The following is an 18,986-nucleotide window of genomic DNA, read 5'->3' on the forward strand; positions in this document are numbered from 1 at the left end:
ATCCGTAGGGGAAGGGAGCGGGGCGGGCGGGCGGGCGAGGAGAGAGGGAGGCTAGTGGAGAGCGAGGGTAGGCGCCGCTTTTTTTTTTATTATTTGCTGCTGCTGTTCCTACTGCCTGCTGCTTGTGCTGCTGCTGCTGCTGCTGCGAAGAAGAAGAAGGAGGAAGAAGAGGAAGCGAGGCAGCGAAGGAAGGCGAGGGAAACCCGAGCGAGGCTCCATTTGCTGCTGCTTCTCCTCCGCCGGCCTCAGCCATGGAGAACGCGCACACGAAGACCGTGGAGGAAGTTTTGGCTTATTTCAGCGTCAACGAGAGCACCGGGCTCAGCTTGGAGCAGGTCAAGAAGCTCAAGGAGAGATGGGGCGCCAACGGTAGGTCGGAGCAGCAACCCGCCTCCTCCTCCTCCTCCTCCTGGCCAGAGGGGAGATGCTGCTGGGATGGCCTCCCCTCCGCATTTCTTTTTATCCCCATTCTTCTCCCCTTCCCTCGGCCCCTTCTCAAGGCCTCATCGTGTGGCCAGCCACGCACAGGACACATCCGCGCACTCCCCCCCCCGAAAAACCGGCATCTGCCTTCAGGAACCGGAATAAAAGGAAAGGGAGAGAGAAGATGGCTGACTCTTGATCCACCTCGTGGGTTCCCTTCCGTGCCCCAGGCTTCTGGGGCTGTTCCAGCGTACAAGCTGCCCGCCCGCTTCCCTTTCACCTTTAACGAGGGCAGAGCTGCTTCTGTTTTACACGGAACACGTTTTATATCTCTCTTTTCCCTCCCGTTCTTAGCATCTTAGCCTCTTGCTTATTTGACCTTTGTTTCTTTTGTTCTTTTCCTTCCGGCTTGGTTCCTCAGTCCGGTTAAATGCTCTTGGTTTAAACACAGGATTCTGAAGGTGCGGGAGGGGGCGAGAAGGCACACTGCTTTCACTGTGCTGCAAAACCGGCATTTGCATAGGAAATTGTATGACGGGGCCAGAGGTGAGGGAGCTACCCTTTGAAAAGTGAATAAGTGTATTTTCTTTCCTCCTTGCTTTTTGAAAAAGGAAGGTTGAGGGGAAAATAAAATCTGTTTGTCTGAGGCTTAAGAGAGGTGTGTGTGTTTAAACACCTTTGACCCTGTGTGTGAAGCTCCATTAGAAGTTATGGTTGGCAGCAGTGATGACTTGGCTGAATTTGTAACCTCACTAGCTCGATGCTTAGGGTAAAATGCTGGGAGCATGAGGCCTGCTCTCTATCTCAGTGAAAGAAGGCACTTTAACCATTACATTGTTTGTGCCTTTGATATTAAGTTAAACATTTTAAAAACCCCTTTAATGCAGCTGAGGCTTCGAGTATGGATCCCTTTATACTAGTTTCTAATAATATATTGTTTTTTCTTCCTTTCTTGGACGTGCTTTCCGGAAATCTTTATCTCTTAAAGAGCTACCAGCTGAAGAAGGTAAGCAAGTTTGTGAGGCATTTCATATTTCTACATGACATTAATCAGTGTATATTTGACAACTTATGTCTACATTTTTTCTTGGCAGGAAAAACTTTACTTGAGCTTGTTATCGAACAGTTTGAAGATTTATTAGTTAGAATTTTGTTGTTGGCAGCGTGTATATCATTTGTAAGTATCTTATATTTTTTATTTCATATTTGTCTGACCTGCCATGTATATAAACCTGCCATGCAGATTCTTCAAAAGTTCTTAAACTGAGAAGTGCAAAAACCATACCTTTTAATTTGCCTTAAGTTTTAGCCTTGGGACTGAATATCATGTTTTCTACCAGAAAGTGTTTTGTCTCTGGATTTTAGTGCAGTTACTTTGACCTCAATCCTAACCATATTTTCTCAGAACAAGTTTGATTTTGCTGGGATACTGCAGTTCAAAGTTGTGTTTTAATGTGGGGCCAGGATTGCATATACCAGTTAAACCAGATACACACTAACATTTTTTGATACATAGTATCCATGGGATCGATGATATTTTTTTATTTGAAGTAGGGTCTCCCAGTTCTTGCCTATTAACCTTGGCCCCAGTAAGAAGGTGAACTAGTATTCTTTGTGTGGTTGATTGTTATGAAACTAACTGAGACTGCTGGAAATCTTTTTTTGGATGCAATGCAAACTGTAAATAGAATTTGCATGGGGGAATATTCCAGTTGCCTTCCCTCGCTGATAATAGCAAGGTGACAGTTGTTGCTCTTGACAGTGACAAGAATGATGACAGCAGTGATGGCACGATTGTTGACCAAATTTGGTAACTGACCTTTGGGAAGCCTCTTGCTTTACATGCAGAATTGGTAGGATGGGACTGTGAAACCGGTTCTGGATATTTTTACTTCTTCCTTATTTAAAAGCCATTGAATAGATTTAACATTGCCTGGTGCCAGCTCTGTGTTTGTGGAGAAACAGTTAGATATGCAGCAAAGATTGAAACATAGGGTGGTCATGGTTCACACATTCTGACATGCTGAAGGAAGGGGTAAACTGTAAAAACATTACATGTGGAGCTGATACTTAAACAGGATGGCATGGTGCAAATGGTAGTGTTCTCTTTGGCGAGACTTTAGCTCTAAAATGCTTGGTAGCATTGGGCATGTTGTGCCAGCCTAAACTATGGACAGGGTTGATGTGAGGATGATGGAGATAAAGAATGTACAGCACTTTGTAACCTGAAAGGTAGGTTAGAGAAGGCTGGGGTTTGTAGGACTGTGTGCGCACCAACATTATATATGGCAACTCTAGAGTTCCACTTTAACTGCAGCTTTTTGTGACGTATTAGCACTTCTGGAGAGCCCCATTACTTCCAGGAACAGCTTTTCAGGGATCACAAGGCACTGTGGTGGGAAGAAGGGGGTTTAAAAATGGGTTATATGTGGAACCTCCACGATGGCTCTCCCCAATTGTGGATTTATGTGGCAGTTTTCAGAGGAACTAAATTTAATATTCAGGGCCTTTTTAGAAGCTATAAGAGTAGAAAACAGTAAATGGTGCAGAGCTCTCTTAAGTGTTTGCAAAATAATTGTGCAGTAGGAAATACGATCCGAAAAAATGGGTGAGAGGAGGGTTGCCCCTTGTACTAATATGTAGCATAGTATGTTGCTGGTCTTGAGCCAGTGAGGGTTTCAGATATCTTGACACTGGCATGTGCTTTCAAAGAAGATGGTCTTCAGTTCTGGTACTTATGCATCATTGCAGTTAGTCAAAGCTTGGCACTGATTTTTCTTGTGGAGACGATTGGCTTAGTCATTCTGGTTTTTTTCTTACAAAAGTTAACTATGTATGACTATGCCATTTTAAAATGAGTGAACATTTTATGTAAAGAAAGTTGTGAGTATGAGATGAGACCAACCCATTTTGGGGTTCACTAGAGGGTATGTTAGTAAATGTGGATCACATGTGCATATTCAAAATACATTTGCAGTTTTAAAATAGCATTATTGGTTATAAACCTAAGCAGAGAATTGCAAGTTTTTGAAAAACTAATTTGTAGTTTGTTTCACTGCATAAAAAACACTTCATAAAAAACCAGGTTTGAACTGAATTTGAGTGACAGTCCATTATTTGTGTTTATGATTTGATTAGAAATGCTCAAGAATTATGCATTCTTAAAGCAGACAATTTGTGAGCACTACGTCTGAAAAGCTGTGCACGTTAACAACGTGAGATGACATGCCTTAACTTACTATGCATAGAATTCCCTACAGTTATTATAGCGTGGGTTAGGTTTTCCTGGAAGAATCTTTCCTTAAACAATTTCCAGGAAGCAAACCAGTGAATTTATTTCTCCAGAGTATATTCTAATATTTTGAAACTGAATCTGGGGGATGTTAATTCCAGAGTTAAAAGCTAGCAGAAAAATGTGAATAATTTTGTTCTCCATACAGTCTTATTTAACTGAATTATTAAAAGTTATTGCTATACAGTGGACCCTCGTGTTACGTACCACCCTCTTTACGAATGCTTCGGGTTACAAGCTCTGCTAACCCGGAAGTAGATGCCCCTTGTTGCGGACTTTGCCCCAGGATGCAAGCGAAAGTCGAGCGGCACGGCGGCAGCGGGAGGCACCATTAGTGAAAACGCGCCTCATGTTAAGAACAGTTTCCGGTTACAAACTGACCTCCAGAACAAAATAAGTTCATAACTGGAGATCTTGAGGTTTAATTTTATGCTGATTTTAGTAATGCAGGCCTGTATAGAGTATAGATCAAAGATACTTGTGTTAGTTTACTCACTATTGGCTATTTTATTAAAAAAAATGACTGTACTCCTTGAATAGTTGCTGTTGAACAATTTCTTTGGTTAAGGTTGCATATGGATGTTGAAATGCAATCCTAGCAGAAGCTTTTGAGATTGTCTTTAGAATTGCTAAGTTTCCATAGGTCCAAAGCTGACAATATTCTAGCCTATAGGCTTTTTGACATCACACATTAAACCATAGTTTGAAGAATAAATTGTTTCTGTGTGAATAAGCTAGTGTGCTGGTGCATGCTGCTGAAAAGTTCATGCTGTGTTCCTCTGCTCTGCCACAGGGAACCAAGTAGGAGTCTGGCTTGTTGTGATATCTGAAACCCGGCTTATGGTTTGATTTTCCCCAAACAAACCATGATCAGTATTCTAAAAATAAACCTTGGTTACTACTTGTGGCTTGTTTCTCTCCAAACAATGAACCTGGTTTTAGACGTCATGACAAGCCGGGCTTGTTTCCTGGCAGTGTAGCAGGAACTTGGGAGGAGTGGAGCAAGAACTTTGAATGCACCAGCACACTGCATGTTCACATTAAACCTTTTTAGAAGCATGGTGTAGTGCAGTGATGGCCAAACTTGGCTCTCCAGCTGTTTTGGGACTACGACTCCCATCATTCCTAGCTAACAGGACCAGTGGTCAGGGATGATGGGAATTGTAGTCCCAAAACAGCTGGAGGGCCAAGTTTGGCCATCACTGGTATAGTGTAACATCTGTCATGTCTGCCAGTTGGTTGAAGTGTACAATATAGAAACAAGTATTGCACTCAGAGACCTAAAAAAGATGCTGCCTCACTTTTTTCCTTTAATTTCTGATGCAATTTGGAATCTTAATGTTGTAACAAAGTATTTAAAGGGCCCTAATAGTGAAGTGCACTTGAATAAGCCTCTTCCCTCCAGAATAATGGAAGAACTGTGCTCCTGAGGAGTTGTGATGATTAATTTACAAAGAGGCCAGGCAGTGCTTAAAAGGACAACTGTGAAGTGTACATTAGGGGAAAACTTGGGCCTATAAATTTTACAATTCCCCTTTGAGGGAAATAAGACAGTGTCTTTTATCTGTTCTACTGCAAAACAAGCATTTTACTTAAATACAACCTTCCCCAAACTTGGTTCCACAGACGGTAGACTACAGCCCCCATCATTCCCAACCAGCATAGCCAATGCTCAGGGATGATGCAGTTTGGTCCAACAACATCAGAGAAAACAAGGTTGTGGAAGGTTACTTTAATGTGCAGAGAATTATGTATTGTGTGTCATTCTGGATGATTGTATTTTGCTTCCATATTCATGCGTTCAGGTCTGTAAGTCTATAAAAATAATAAGAATATGCAACTTCCCCTTTCTCTGCTGATGAGTGCTTGCTACATGTTCGTCTTGAACAGTCTTGTTGATGATTTAAAACTCGGAACACCTAAAGTTTGTATGCATGGTGCTTTGTTTGTAAAATAAGGACAGAATGTGAGAACCACTACCCTATAGATTAGGGAAAGTAGTACATGCAAGAGAAGGAAAATACTGTGATTCCAACAAATGAAATTATAAATATTGGACTCTATCAGTGGCGTAGCGTGGGGGGTGCAGGGGGGGGCCTGCCCCACCGGGCGCAACATCTGGGGGTTAGGGGGCGCAAATCCACGGGTTAGGGGGCGCAAATTACTTGCCTTGCCCCGGGTGCTGACAACCCACGCTACGCCACTGGACTCTATAGCAGGAACCTGGTTCATTTTTATGAACCAGTGTGGTTGGTGTTCGAGTAGAACTGGTTTGAATCCCTCCTTAGCTGTGAAGCTCACTATGTCATCTTGGGGCACACTATTATCCCACCTCAAAGGGTTCTTGTGAGGATAAAATGAGGTGAACCTGTGTATTCCACCTTAAGATCCTTGGGTGGAATAGTGGGATAAAAACAATACAAAATTCTTTGCCCTATGAAAGTATGATGCCATATTGCCCTGACCAGTGGCCTTTCTTGTGTTGTCTAATTTTGACGGGCAGTAGCTCTTGAAGCCTTGGAGGTGTTTTATAGCTGTGCCACCTAAGATCCTCTCTCTACAACTTGTGTGACTTCTGGAGGTAAAGGATGTGCTCTATCACTGAATTATGCTCCATTGTCAGGGAGGGCCTTTCTCTAGCACCAGTTCCTACCATATTAGCCTTGATTCTATAATGCAGTTTGGGAGATGTGTCATTACTTATTTTCCTGAACAAAAATGGCTTGCTGTGCTTCTAATAGTGACCATGAAATTGGCATGGGCAATTTAGTCCCACAGTTGTTATCCTGGTGCTGGAGAATAACAGATGCAACATAAGGTTAAGTTATTGGAACATGAAGGATCATCTTACTTGTATACAAAGACACAATCCTTCATACTAAGCATTCATACACAGTGTTCTAGCTTCGGCATTCTCTGACTTCTGAGAATTGGCCTATTTATCTGATGTTGCTTCTTACAGAGTAGGATACTTGTAGCCTAAATTACATAGCCACCAAACCAATAGCCTCTTTTTTGGTAACTCCAGTAACTACAAATAAAATCCTGCTCTCTGGCGATTGAACTTAGTTTTGTTAATTTTGTTAAACTTTGAAACAAGATGAAGAGAGATTCTAGCAGATGTGATCTATGCTTATGTGTGATATGCCAAATAGTGGAGATTAGAAAATATACGCTATATGAGAGTTTAGAAAGGAAGGTGGCTTTATCATTCTTTTTAGAAATTTGGCAACCTTTAAACATTGAGTATTTTTATCAAGTATTTGATATGCTGTAAAGCAGGTACTGTATCTTCAACCTTTTCAGAGGCAGCACCCACTTTTAACCCAAACATGCATTTGGGGACCCATTTCTTAATCTTTCACCATAATATTTGTGTAGTGGTAGTGCTCCTATTACGGCCCACCTTGGATCAAACTGTGACTGACTAGTGGATCCTGACTCACCATTTAAAGACCAGTGCTGTAAAGAATAATATGTAATGTATTAAGAAGCACTGCAGTAAAAAATTATAAAAGAGGGGTGTTAAAGTTTTTACTTGGTTAGTGTAGAAAAGGGGATGCAGCTCATTTTATGTGGCCTTGAAAGCTGGCTTGAGTTATTCATTTCTCTACACCAGACAGATTAAGGGAATGATTGAACATGTTATATAAAATGGTGAGAAAAGTCTTGGTATGTAAAAAGTGCTGCCTGCATTCTGATAAAAAACACAATTTCCTTTTATAATGACCTCCCTTGACAACTTGTGGACATTTCCCCCTCAAATTTGTTTTCAGGAGGCATCTGGAAGTCATGTAATCATCTTATTAATTTATTCACTGCCTTTTTGACCATGTATTTGTTTGACAGACTTGTAACATAAATTAGCAATTTACCTGACAAAAGTTTTTTAATGCTTGTAGAATACCTAATCCTATTGTGCATCTAGCAGAATGGGCACAGTGATCAACTAAATACATCTTTGGTCCCAAAACTGCTTAGAAAATTATCTTTGTGGTAGTATTTGGCTACTTCACTGTGTGTAGCATTGGATTAAACAAAATATGTAATGGGAAGTACTGTAGAATTTTAAAAAACTCGCTTAACTTAAGAATGTGTAGCTTTCCTCCCTCCAGGATGTTTTAATTGATGTTTTAATTAGTTTGAAGCAGCCTAGAACCCAGTCAGATGAGCAGCTAATAAATAATAAGAATAAGAATAAGAATCTGAATTATAGCAAATGGTACTTATGTACAGAAATAACTGATAGAATATCTAAGTGGTGGGTGCTCCTCTATTGACTAACTTTCTGTAACAACTGATAGGGAGAGTTTTTTGGCTGTGAATCATGGAAAGAGTGGAAATAACCTGAATTGATTGTGGACAGTGTCTCTAGGGCAAAATAATTTGTATGGGATAACTTGTTATCAAAACTATTGCAAAGGAATGCTTTATCTGTTTAATTTTAAATGAATTATGGTAAAATAATAAAAACAGTATGCCATTAAGAGTCCATACAGCACTCCAGAGAGCATGAGTAAAACAATAGCATTAATAAGGTACTGTGAGTTCCAAAAAAGTACTAAATGTGTATAAAAACAACAACTAATTTTAGCAGGAGTTGGACAGAGAAGTGAATCCAGTTAAATGAGAATGGCATACCCTCCAACATTTCTCCAGTGAAAATAGGGATGTCCTATTCCATAATAAAAATGTTAATAAAAATTTGATTACAGTATTTATACCCTGCCCATCTGACTGGGTTGCCCCAGCCACTCTAGGCAGCTTCCAACATATATAAAAACATAGTGAAACATTAAGCATTAAAAATCTTCAGATGTCTTCTAAAGGTTGTATTTATCTCATTGGCTCGGGGTTTACATAACTCCGTACCTTCCAATGAAAATGGGGACGTCCTAAGGAAAAGCAGGACATTCTGGGATCAAATCAGAAACCAAGGTAGCTTCTGTAAATGTGGGACTATTGCTGGAAAAAAGGGACACTTGGGAGAGTCTGGAATTGAGTGGGATGCATGTTCTATGTGCTATTTTTTATCTAGCACTTTACAATGTTTGTAATGCTAATCTCATTCATGACCCAAAATCAGATCTTTAGGCTTGTGGGCAGTGAATTTAATTCTGCTTTATTTCAGAATTAGTCATTAGATACAGCACTGGTCCATTAGTATTACCCATGTTTGTGTTTAGCTGATCTTTGGAGGCTCATGGAAGCAGTGAGACTTGCTGTTTTCAAGAACCTCCAAAGATCAACTCAGGATCAGACCCAAGCTGGGGCAAGTGTTCACCTATAGTTTTCACTGGTGAGTTCATTGTGACTAGAGTACAAATCCTGCACAGAAATATATTAAATACATAATGGCATAGTCTTTTTTATGTGAGATGACAATTCTTAAGAACTGGTCTCCCTCCCCCCAGTTGTTTTATAGCAGACTGCTTCTACCAAGTCTGTCAAATGCCCACTAGAAGCTTTGACCTTTCACACAGCCAGTAGCCACACAGGAAGCCCAAGTGCTAACATGCCAAAACATTCACATTTGTCTTTCCTTTTTAAAGCTTGGGCCTATATCGTGTTATACACTAGGCTGAGTCTTACATGGTTGAATACACACAAAATGCCCTGCACATAGAAAGCAGGTTGTCGAGGAGTAGGATTTTAGGATAGCATGTTGGTTTTCTGTGTGTGTGCAAGAGTGTTTCGGGGGTGGGTGGGTTCTGTCATGTGATCGCTTCCCTTCCAACCTGAAACAATCCAAGCTTGCCACCTCAGCTGATTGCTGTTTGTGAGAACAAGTGGTCATTAAACGTGTGTTAAGAGTCTTGTGTGGTATGGAAATGTCACACACTGTTGTATGATGTCTGCTATGTAGTTCAGAACTTAAAAGGTGACAAACATGATGTTTAGAGACATTAAACATTTGATACCAATCTGCATGTACGTTTTCAGGACTTGCAAATAGAACTATTCATATTGGGCAAAAGATTCCTGCACTGCAGAAGGTTTGACTAGTTGACCCTTCTGGTCCCTTCCAACTATGACTCTAGGATCTCAGAGACTCTTGACTACCTATAGCTTACTATTCCATGCCCATCCCTAGTTGGTGTACCTATTTGCTTCAGGTCTCATAATCTTTTGTAAGCAGCAGTGGTATTTTAAACATTTTTGGAAGATTTATGAAACAGCACATATTACTACAACTCAAAGAATCACTTCTAAAAGTCTTAGCATTATAAAGCTGCAATCCTATATCTCTGTATCTGGAAATAAGGCCATTGAGCTTGGTAGAACTTCAGAGCAAGAATCCCAATATAAAGGGAATAATGATAATCTAATCAAGATCAGTTCATAGGACTGCTTTGTGGTAGAATTTTAAAAAAAAGTTACAAGAAATATCAAGACAGTTATTTGTATTTACTAACGATTTTATGGTTTCAGTGTGCATATTTTGATTGGTTTGCTTGCTTGTGGGGATCTTGTGATGATGTACAACAAATACAGTCTAAATAATTAAAATATGCTAAATTTTGTATTTTGCTATAATGCTGGCAAACGTTGAAGTTTGGCTTTAAAATGCAATACATGAGTGACTAGTTTATAATTTGTGAATGTAGAGAAGAGGAAAGGCAGATGGCAGCTACAGTGGATCTTTACATAGAATTCTCCAGTTTCAACTTTTTCATGTTAATTGTACTAACCTCTCACAAAGGAAACTGTTCATTATACGGTTGGCACAGCTCATTGTTAAAGATTACATCCTCTTTGGAAGAGAAAAGTGAGATGTAAGATGTGGCTTTTGTAATTGGTGCTTTATATCTAGCAAGGCGTCTAAAATCAGCATGGCTGCTATTAATGAAATGAACCATTTGACAATTTGAGCATTTATTTTACACAGCAGGTTTCTAGACCTCACAATTCCTTAAGAAAAAGCTGCTGTGTATGGGAAACCTCAACAAATGCTTATAAGAGGTTAGGATGGGATATATTGGAACTGGTCGCACTCCCTTCTTGTGGCCTGGAAGTCAGTTATTTGTGTTCTCATCTTCTAGTTCCTCCTCTAATTGATGCCTCTCCGGTGCCCATTGTCTGTGCTGGGTATTGTAGAGAAAGGTGGATCAAAAGATAATCAGTTTATCACGAGCCAGAAATTAAAGACAAGCATGAAACATGTAGATATGTATACAGTGGATCCTCAGGTTACGTTACCTTCGGGTAACGTAACTTTCAGGTTGCAAACGCGGCAGACCCAGAAGTGTATACTTCCGGGTTTCGCCGCATGCGTAGAAGTGCTCTGTTGTGCTGTGTGTGTGTGTAGAAGCAGCAGCTCTAGATGCAGACTTTTGGGGGTACATACGGACCCCCAGAACGAATTAAGTTCGTATCCGGAGGGTCCACTGTACTGTAATACATTCCCTGTGCCTAAGTGGGAGGTAATGTGCCTAAAAATCTGGATGAATTGTATTTTCTTGATTTTCTTATTTTATCTTTTTGTAAACCACTTTGAGAGTATTTTTACAATGAAGTAGTGTATAAATTTTATGAAGTGAATTAATCATCTTAAATCAGTACGAAATATTTATTGTTTTTATTTTATGTCTTATTGAGCATGATGGACTTAAAAAAATTGGCTGTCTTAGTGGTGCTCTTATTCCATTGATAGATGCCATTGCAGAGGCATTTAATCTCTTATTTTAGTACTAGGATCCTGAATACTTCAGTCACATCATAGCTGTATAACTGGAGCTCCATCAAGTGGCTAATGATAAGTTGTAGCAACAGCCATTTAAAAGAGCCAATATTAAATTTAGGAGTGAAATCTAGATTCTGCATTCCAACCAGAAGGTGATTTTCTAATGAAATTTTCCTCTATTTAAGATTTATCATTCCCCTCAATCTAGAAACTGCCTTCCCTATAGCCTTTAGTGCAGTACAGCATTTCCTCCATTCTCTTATTTCCCACAGCCTGTGTACCCACCTGGAAAATAGTTCTACTTAACAAGATTCCTCTTCTTTCAGCTTCCTATTGACTGGCTTCCAAGCACTAATGATTTCAGCATTATTAAGTTTGTTGATTTTTACTTCCTGTTGCACAATATGTTGAATATAGTAGTAGATATTTTCTGCATTAATCATTGCAGAGTTTGATACAGGCTACCAAGTAAGTGTAGATTAAATGAAATTTTGCCTGTGACTCTTAAGTACCCCATTCAGTGACCTGGTTCACGTGTAACATTAAACCATGGTTTAGTGGTGCATGTGAACCCAGCACAGCACAAGCCATATTTTGTTGTTGGCTCCCTAACTTTAATTATGTTTCAACATTGTGGGTCACCCCAGACATTGTAATTCTTTCAGTTTGTATAAGGATTTGCACTGCTCTAGCGTATTCTTCCCGCTGAAAGCAGCTCTTCATGTTTGTGTTGGAGATGGTTTCTAAAAGTGGTCTAGGATGACTTCTGAGGCAGCACAGGAAACGCTTTGGGGAAAACTAGGGCTCAGGGGCTCAGAAACCTTTTGATAAAGGCATTTATCTACCTAAGATCAAGTTTCATTTTTTAAAGTCTATCATGGATTTTTATAATATCCAGTAGCTATGGGAGCACACATGTAGATACAATCAAGGAACTACATGTATTCAAGAGAGTACTTGACTGCATTTAGCTGTAAATAATTAGGATGGCACTTTCCTATGTTTCCTGATATTAAAGTAAATTATTCTTTATGCTGATGAATCTAAATAAGGGGATAGCTGCAAGCTGATCTTGAGCTCTGTTGGGTCTGACATCTTTTTAAAAAATACACACATGCAGTATTGTATGAAATTTTGCTGAGACATTCCACACTTCTTCCATTTTTATGATTTAATCACTTTGGTTTTTCTAGTGCCCCGTCAGTATTTTAGCACATATGCACCTCTTAACTGTGTGGCGACCTTATCCAGAAAATGTCAACTACATTCTAGTTCCTGATCACCCTGCAATCAGACTGCTCAGTATTACATGACTTAACCTTCTCTATTGTTAACAGAGAGGAGGCTTGGCTTTAAGGAATGTGGGACTTAGTAGCAGATTATAATGACAGTTTAGAACCTGATAAATATTACCATGTTTCAATCTCAGAATAGCAAACTAACCAAGCATAAGCATGGTAGCACAAAGCTTACTATGTATTAAACTACTAAAGTCTTATCTTTAAGAAACTGTTGCAGATTGTGTCTCCGGATTTTATTTTTTAAGACTAACCTCTAACATTGCCATGTAAGCTTCCCGAGAGAAAAAAATACATTATTAAAAAAATTATACACACACACATACTGTGTGTATATATGTTTCCTCACTCTAATTTATTTAGGCATTGTTAACAAAGCTAAACTTTGTAATTTGTTTTGAAAATAAAAGCTACAATTCTAGCCTTCTAACGTGCAATGTACTTTCAAATTCAAGCCATTTGGGAAGGTGAAGATGGGATTATTTTTGTAAAATGAAATTTGCTTTTAGCTTCTAATGTGTCGCTTAAGTGACTTTTCTTTTTAACTGGTGCAATAAATCCTAGGGTATATCTAATTACCAATGACTTAACATATAGCTAAAATTAAGACAACTGTTATAGAAAATACAGTATATAATATTTGAATATGTAAAATGACCTGTTCTTCAATCTCTCTTGTAGGTGTTGGCCTGGTTTGAAGAAGGTGAAGAAACAGTCACAGCCTTTGTAGAGCCTTTTGTAATCTTACTCATATTGGTAGCCAATGCAATTGTGGGTGTGTGGCAGGTGAGTGAATATTTTGTAATGCTTGAATCTTGGAAAACTTCATAAACATTGTTCCAATAGGCTGCAACTTGCACAGACTAATTTTAAGTAAATTTGCTATATATATTTTTGATTAGCCTGAAAGTAGATGCAGGTTGTGAAATAGTGGAAATAGTTCAGCATTTCAGATTTAGTTATTTGAGAGGTGCTCTACATTGTAGAAGTACTGCAGGATCCAAAGAGCCTAATTAATTAATTAATTAGAACTAATTAAGTGAACCCAAGGAAACTTAGGACTTGTATTGCTTAAGCAGCAGCCCTCCATATTGTGTAACAAGTTTCTTTTGAAATCAGGAAGTTACAGGATGGATCTGCTGTACTAGAAATTAAATTTTGAGAGTTTGTGAAGAATGCTGAACTTTAGGTCTTTTTTTTTTTTAGTTTTAATTAAGGTTTTTTATGTTACAAAGAAGAAAACAGTGGTACATCTATTGTCTCCATTTAGGTCATTTATGAGAATTGAGTATTTTGGGGGATGAGGTGATGCATGTGTTTTTCATAGTTGATGCATGACACTGAAATCTTACTTGCTTATTTAAATCTAAAATTTGAATTGCTTCTGCATGGTGTATTTATGGTAGTTCTAACTTGCATGCATGGACTGACATGCCATTAAGGTTAGGAAAACCCAATTTGCCCTGAACTACTTCCTCAGTATGCTTTTATTGTCTTTTATATAATTATATGACATGTGAATTGGTTGTTTTGTGTATTTGAGAATGTATGTGTTTATAATAACAGGCAGTGGTAGAAACTGATATATAAAAGCTAATCGCCATATGGCACCTTAAACCTGGGTTGCAGCTGCACTTAAGCTCTTTCTTTTACAAGATAACAAAGCTGAAAATGAATTGTGTATATTGTCAGCTCCAGTTAAAATATTATGTTAATTTTTCATATGGTCTAGTCCTCATCTGAAGACTGCAAAATGCTTCTCCTGCCTACCCTACAGATACTCTTATGTGGGTCCTTTCTTCAGGCTTCAGAGAGTAGCTGGAAATGGGAAGGCAGAAAAAGGTCCCCCTTTCCTTCCACTCTGCATTCAAGATCAGGAGTAGGCAATCTAAGGCCCGGGGGCTAGATGCAGCCCAATCGCCTTTTCAATCCGGCCCGTGGACGGTCCGGGAATCTTCGTGTTTTTACTTGAGTAGAATGTGTCCTTTTATTTAAAATGCATCTCTGGGTCATTTGTGGGGCATAGGAATTCATTCATTTTTTCCCTTCAAAATATAGTCTGGCCCCCCACAAGGTCTGAGGGACAGTGGACTGGCCCACAGCTGAAAAAGGTGGCTGACCCCTGCTCTAGATTCTCACTACACCCCCTTTCCTTCATATTACATATATCCTTCTGCACCACCTTAACTGAAGAGAATGCAAACAACAGCAGACCACCAGGGTCAGACGGTGGCAGCAGATTTGGGCCACATTCACAGGACACATTAGCAGATTTTCTTTTATACTTCTAACTAGAACCTTGAAAACCCTTTTTTTTTTTTACTGTTTCTTTTTGCTGGCTCATCGAACAGCTTGAGTCTTAAATGCACTTTAACATATTTATATTTGTCAAATCAAGTAGTTGTCAGTATGAATACATAAATTGCCCCAATACATAAATTGGTCACCCATTTTGTAGGAAGTTATTTCTATATCAAGCTTATGTATAGTAGGGCCCACAGCCTTCATATCCTGACAGACATGGAGTTCCCTCACCCCCAATTTGTGTATTGGCGATTATTGCTATACAGGATTCAAGAGAAATCTGGGATCTGAGAAATGTTTGAAAAGGAAGGGCCCCAGTTGGCTATATCTGAAAGTATGGTGAAATGAGAATGACTGTCTCCTGAAACCATGGTAATAAGATATTGGTATAAAACCACTGCCAAGCCGGAGCTACCAGATTCTGACTAATAACTTTTTATAGGTAGTGTTTCTTTTAGTTGGTTTCAAGCAGCTCATCTGTTTACAATCCAATAATGTGTTCCTGAAGCCTATACCACAAAAATATACCCAGCCAATGTGTATTACAAATCCCCAAATGGTATATGATAGGTGATTAATGAAGCCTCTCTCTCTGCTTGGAATGTACAAGGTAGTTGACTATTCTAAATAGCAGATGCTATAAGCAGTTGAATGCATGAATTTAATCTGGAGCAGAAAGTGTGAGCAGGATGTCCCTATAGTACAGATCTTTTAATTGCTCTCACAGATTGGATTGTTAAAAATAGTCACTCAGATAAATTCCAAAAGAACATTTTCTATTTAAAGTGGTCTATCTGGGTGGCTTAATAACGACAAGTATGCTCATGTTACAATTCTGAATGGGCGCTGGGAAGGGAGACAAATGTAACTTTTGCCTCACGTAACATATTGTTAACAATATGAACATTTCCCCGGAAAGCTAATTCTTTAGTTGTTGGATTGGCAGAAAAGACACTTGATTTTCAGCACTTAGTTGAAGCAGTTAGATAAAGTGTTTTGCAATGGAACAATATGCAAAACAGTTTTTGATATCTCCTAATGTTGAATCTGGAAAAGTTATGATTTGTGAGTTGGGGCAAGTAGCAAAACTGTTCGCTACTTGGAATTTTTTTTCTGTTGGTGACCTATAATAATTTGGCAAGATTTTAACATTAAACTGTCTGGAAATAGACAATATTATTAACTGCAAAGTCCTTATTAAATAACTACAGGCATACACCACTCTTAACATACTCAGATTCAGTTTTTGTGGACATTTATGAGCAGCATTCAAAATTAGCCGGGAACCAGGTGCATTTTGTGACTGGGAATGGTCTGATTGCAAGCAATTTGAGAAGTCTTGGTGCTGCGTATGGTGACTGAGATTCAAGGTTAAAATTGCTGCTGCTAGAAATATCTTCCTGCCTGACTTCAAAGTAAGATCGCTGGCTGCTGCCTTCCATATGCCTCTTTGCTTCCCCCTTTACATAATAATAATAATAATAATAATAATAATAATAATAATACTGGTATTTGTAAATATTAATTATTCAACTGGCTTATGGTTTTGGCCACAATTAGAGGGGTTGAGCCCCATTCATGTTTGTGATGTTCAATTAAGAATTGCCATTAAAAATGTGATACTAACAATGTGTCACTGGTGTGAATTGTGCATTAGTTCATGCATTTCAAACAAATTAACAAGAAGTGCTGCTACGTTTGGGGCTAGCCATTCTGTTTTTGCACCCGCAACAGAGGTTCCATGTGGGAAATAGCTTTTCTATCCCAGTTTCTAACACTGCTTATGAGGTTTTAATATGTTCTTTTAAAATGCCAAAAAAGTCACTATGTTCAGCTAATAGCAGTTACTTTGTTAGCAAGTCATGCACTACATTTTTCTTTTATAAGTACAAATAGGAGGCTTTGAGGACAATTGTTTTCTTCAAACTTGGATGCCAGAGTTGTTGTAGTAACTATGAATATATCCAGTTGTAGTTATGAACGCATCTGGCCAAACAGTGGCTAATTGTTGTGGGAGGGATAGAAGTTAATTTCCAAAGAAGTGATTCTGATCTGTCTTGTCTACTGCTTAATCACTAACTATAAGAATTACGCTTTTGGGTTTTAGGCTGCTTGCTCTAAAATGACACAGGATGCAGCCTGCCTGTTTTCTATATGAGAACAGGATCTCTCTATGATTATGAAAAGAGGTTCTTATCGAACTATCCCCAAGTGAACCTCTTGTCTTAAAACATTAAAACTATCATTGTCTTTCCCAAACTGTAACAAAACACATTTGCAAGAATATGAAATGAAATGAAGTAGAGGGCATTGGTTTGTAGATTGCATTTGAAAGTGATGTTTTGCAGGCTGCTCCCCTTGTTGCAACAGCATCTGGTAATGTCAGTAAATGAACAAAGATTGTTTGCCTAACAGTATAAATGAGAAAATTGGAGGGTGGCAATTTGGCCAACCACAATAGTAAAAGCAACAGCTTGTGTGCCCTCTAATCTCAGTGTTTATTTCTTGCAGGAAAGAAATGCTGAAAATGCCATTGAAGCTCTTAAAGAATATGAACCTGAAATGGGTAAAGTGTATAGACAAGACAGAAAAAGTGTACAAAGGATAAAAGCAAGAGACTTGGTTCCAGGTGATATCGTGGAAGTAGCTGGTAAGATGCTTTATATGCTACAACATTATGGGTCTTTTTAGTTCTTACAAATTGATTTGCTGTTAAGACAAAGAGTGATAAAAAAACATTAAAAAATAAATATACTCAAAAACAGTTTTAAACATTGTAAAAGGCTGTGAACTCAGGGTTGCCAGGAACAGCATCTTTCAGCCATCAAATGCTAGGGTAAACAGGAACATTTAAAAATATCTCCTGATAGTCAGTAAGGAGGGAGACAGATGCACCTCACTAGGGAATGCCTGCAACTTATGTAGGGGTTATATTCCAGGGATTGCGCCTAAAGCCAAAAATCATGTATAATCATAGCACATTGGGTTCATTGGTGGGTGGGATTGCCAAGGTCATTTTCTGGGACCCCCTTTCCTTTCTGCCCACCTTTTAAAAAAAAATTGTGTGCACAAAGCTGAATGCACACAAGTTAAATTTGTGTAAGTTGTGGGCTTTACTGCCTTTCCTCATCAACCTCTTTACTGTGAGGGGAGAAAAACTGCTTACTTCTAGAGGTGCAAATGAGCTGTTACAACAGCTGAACTGACATGAAGTGACCTACAACAGAATCAAGTCAAGTCAAGTACTTTATTACGGTCATAGACCAGCATAAACAAAACATATACATAGATAGTATGACAGTATGAATCCAGGCGAATAATTATTAAATAAATAGGAGCTAGAACCAAACGTAGATTTAAACAAATACGTAGAGTACTTAATTAAGGATAGATAATGGGTCTAAAAATTTATAAGAAAGATTAAAAGATTAAAAGATCAGTTAACACAGCTATATGGGGTGGGCTTCAGAAGTGCGGATCTAATAATATGGGCCTTCAGTTTAGGATTGAATTGTAGGATAGATCATTATTCGTCAGATATCTATCATAGCAGTGCAATATCTGGTGACTGAATATGTGACTTCTGGGCTCTCTTCCTGTGAACCAGACCAAGTTTTATTGCGACAAAAGCCAGCGACACCAAACACCACAAGACCAAATAAAAAGAAATCAACAACAACAGAATAATGTATTGTGTAACCAGTCACCTGCCTTGTCAGTCATCTGATATCAATCACCTGACATAATTAAGACATCTGTCAAAGTTGACCTGGGGTATGGGGGAAAGTTGCCCAGCACTTCCCAGATGCCTGACAGAGAGGGTATTTGGGAAGTGGTGCGCAAGTGCCTTTGCAGGCTTTGCCAATTGGCAGTGCCTTCAAAGCAAAGCCCCTTTTTCTAAGCCACCATTACATACCCCACACCTGGTTTCATATATGATGGCAGATGGGCATGACTTGTCTGAAACTACCTTATGGACCAAATG

General features: G+C 39.0%; 1 protein-coding gene across 3 annotated transcripts in view; it reads left to right on the top strand.

Moving 5' to 3' along the window:
• The first annotated feature begins 3 nt into the window (after positions 1-3).
• ATP2A2 (ATPase sarcoplasmic/endoplasmic reticulum Ca2+ transporting 2) overlaps positions 4-18,986 on the top strand; it is a 52,935-nt gene continuing 33,952 nt past the window's right edge. For all 3 annotated transcript variants that reach the window (XR_014151551.1, XM_081842578.1, XM_081842577.1), the window contains exons 1-6: positions 4-104; positions 154-369; positions 1,412-1,429; positions 1,518-1,600; positions 13,379-13,483; positions 17,513-17,651. Coding sequence is in view for 2 of the 3 variants with exons in the window: in XM_081842578.1 (XP_081698704.1) it covers positions 252-369; positions 1,412-1,429; positions 1,518-1,600; positions 13,379-13,483; positions 17,513-17,651 (463 nt within the window). In the remaining variant the exon portion in view is untranslated. The remainder of the gene's footprint in view (positions 105-153; positions 370-1,411; positions 1,430-1,517; positions 1,601-13,378; positions 13,484-17,512; positions 17,652-18,986) is intronic.

This window comes from Podarcis erhardii, assembly GCF_964252035.2.
Source record: "Podarcis erhardii genome assembly, chromosome: 15".
NCBI classification, from domain to species: Eukaryota; Metazoa; Chordata; class Lepidosauria; order Squamata; family Lacertidae; genus Podarcis; species Podarcis erhardii.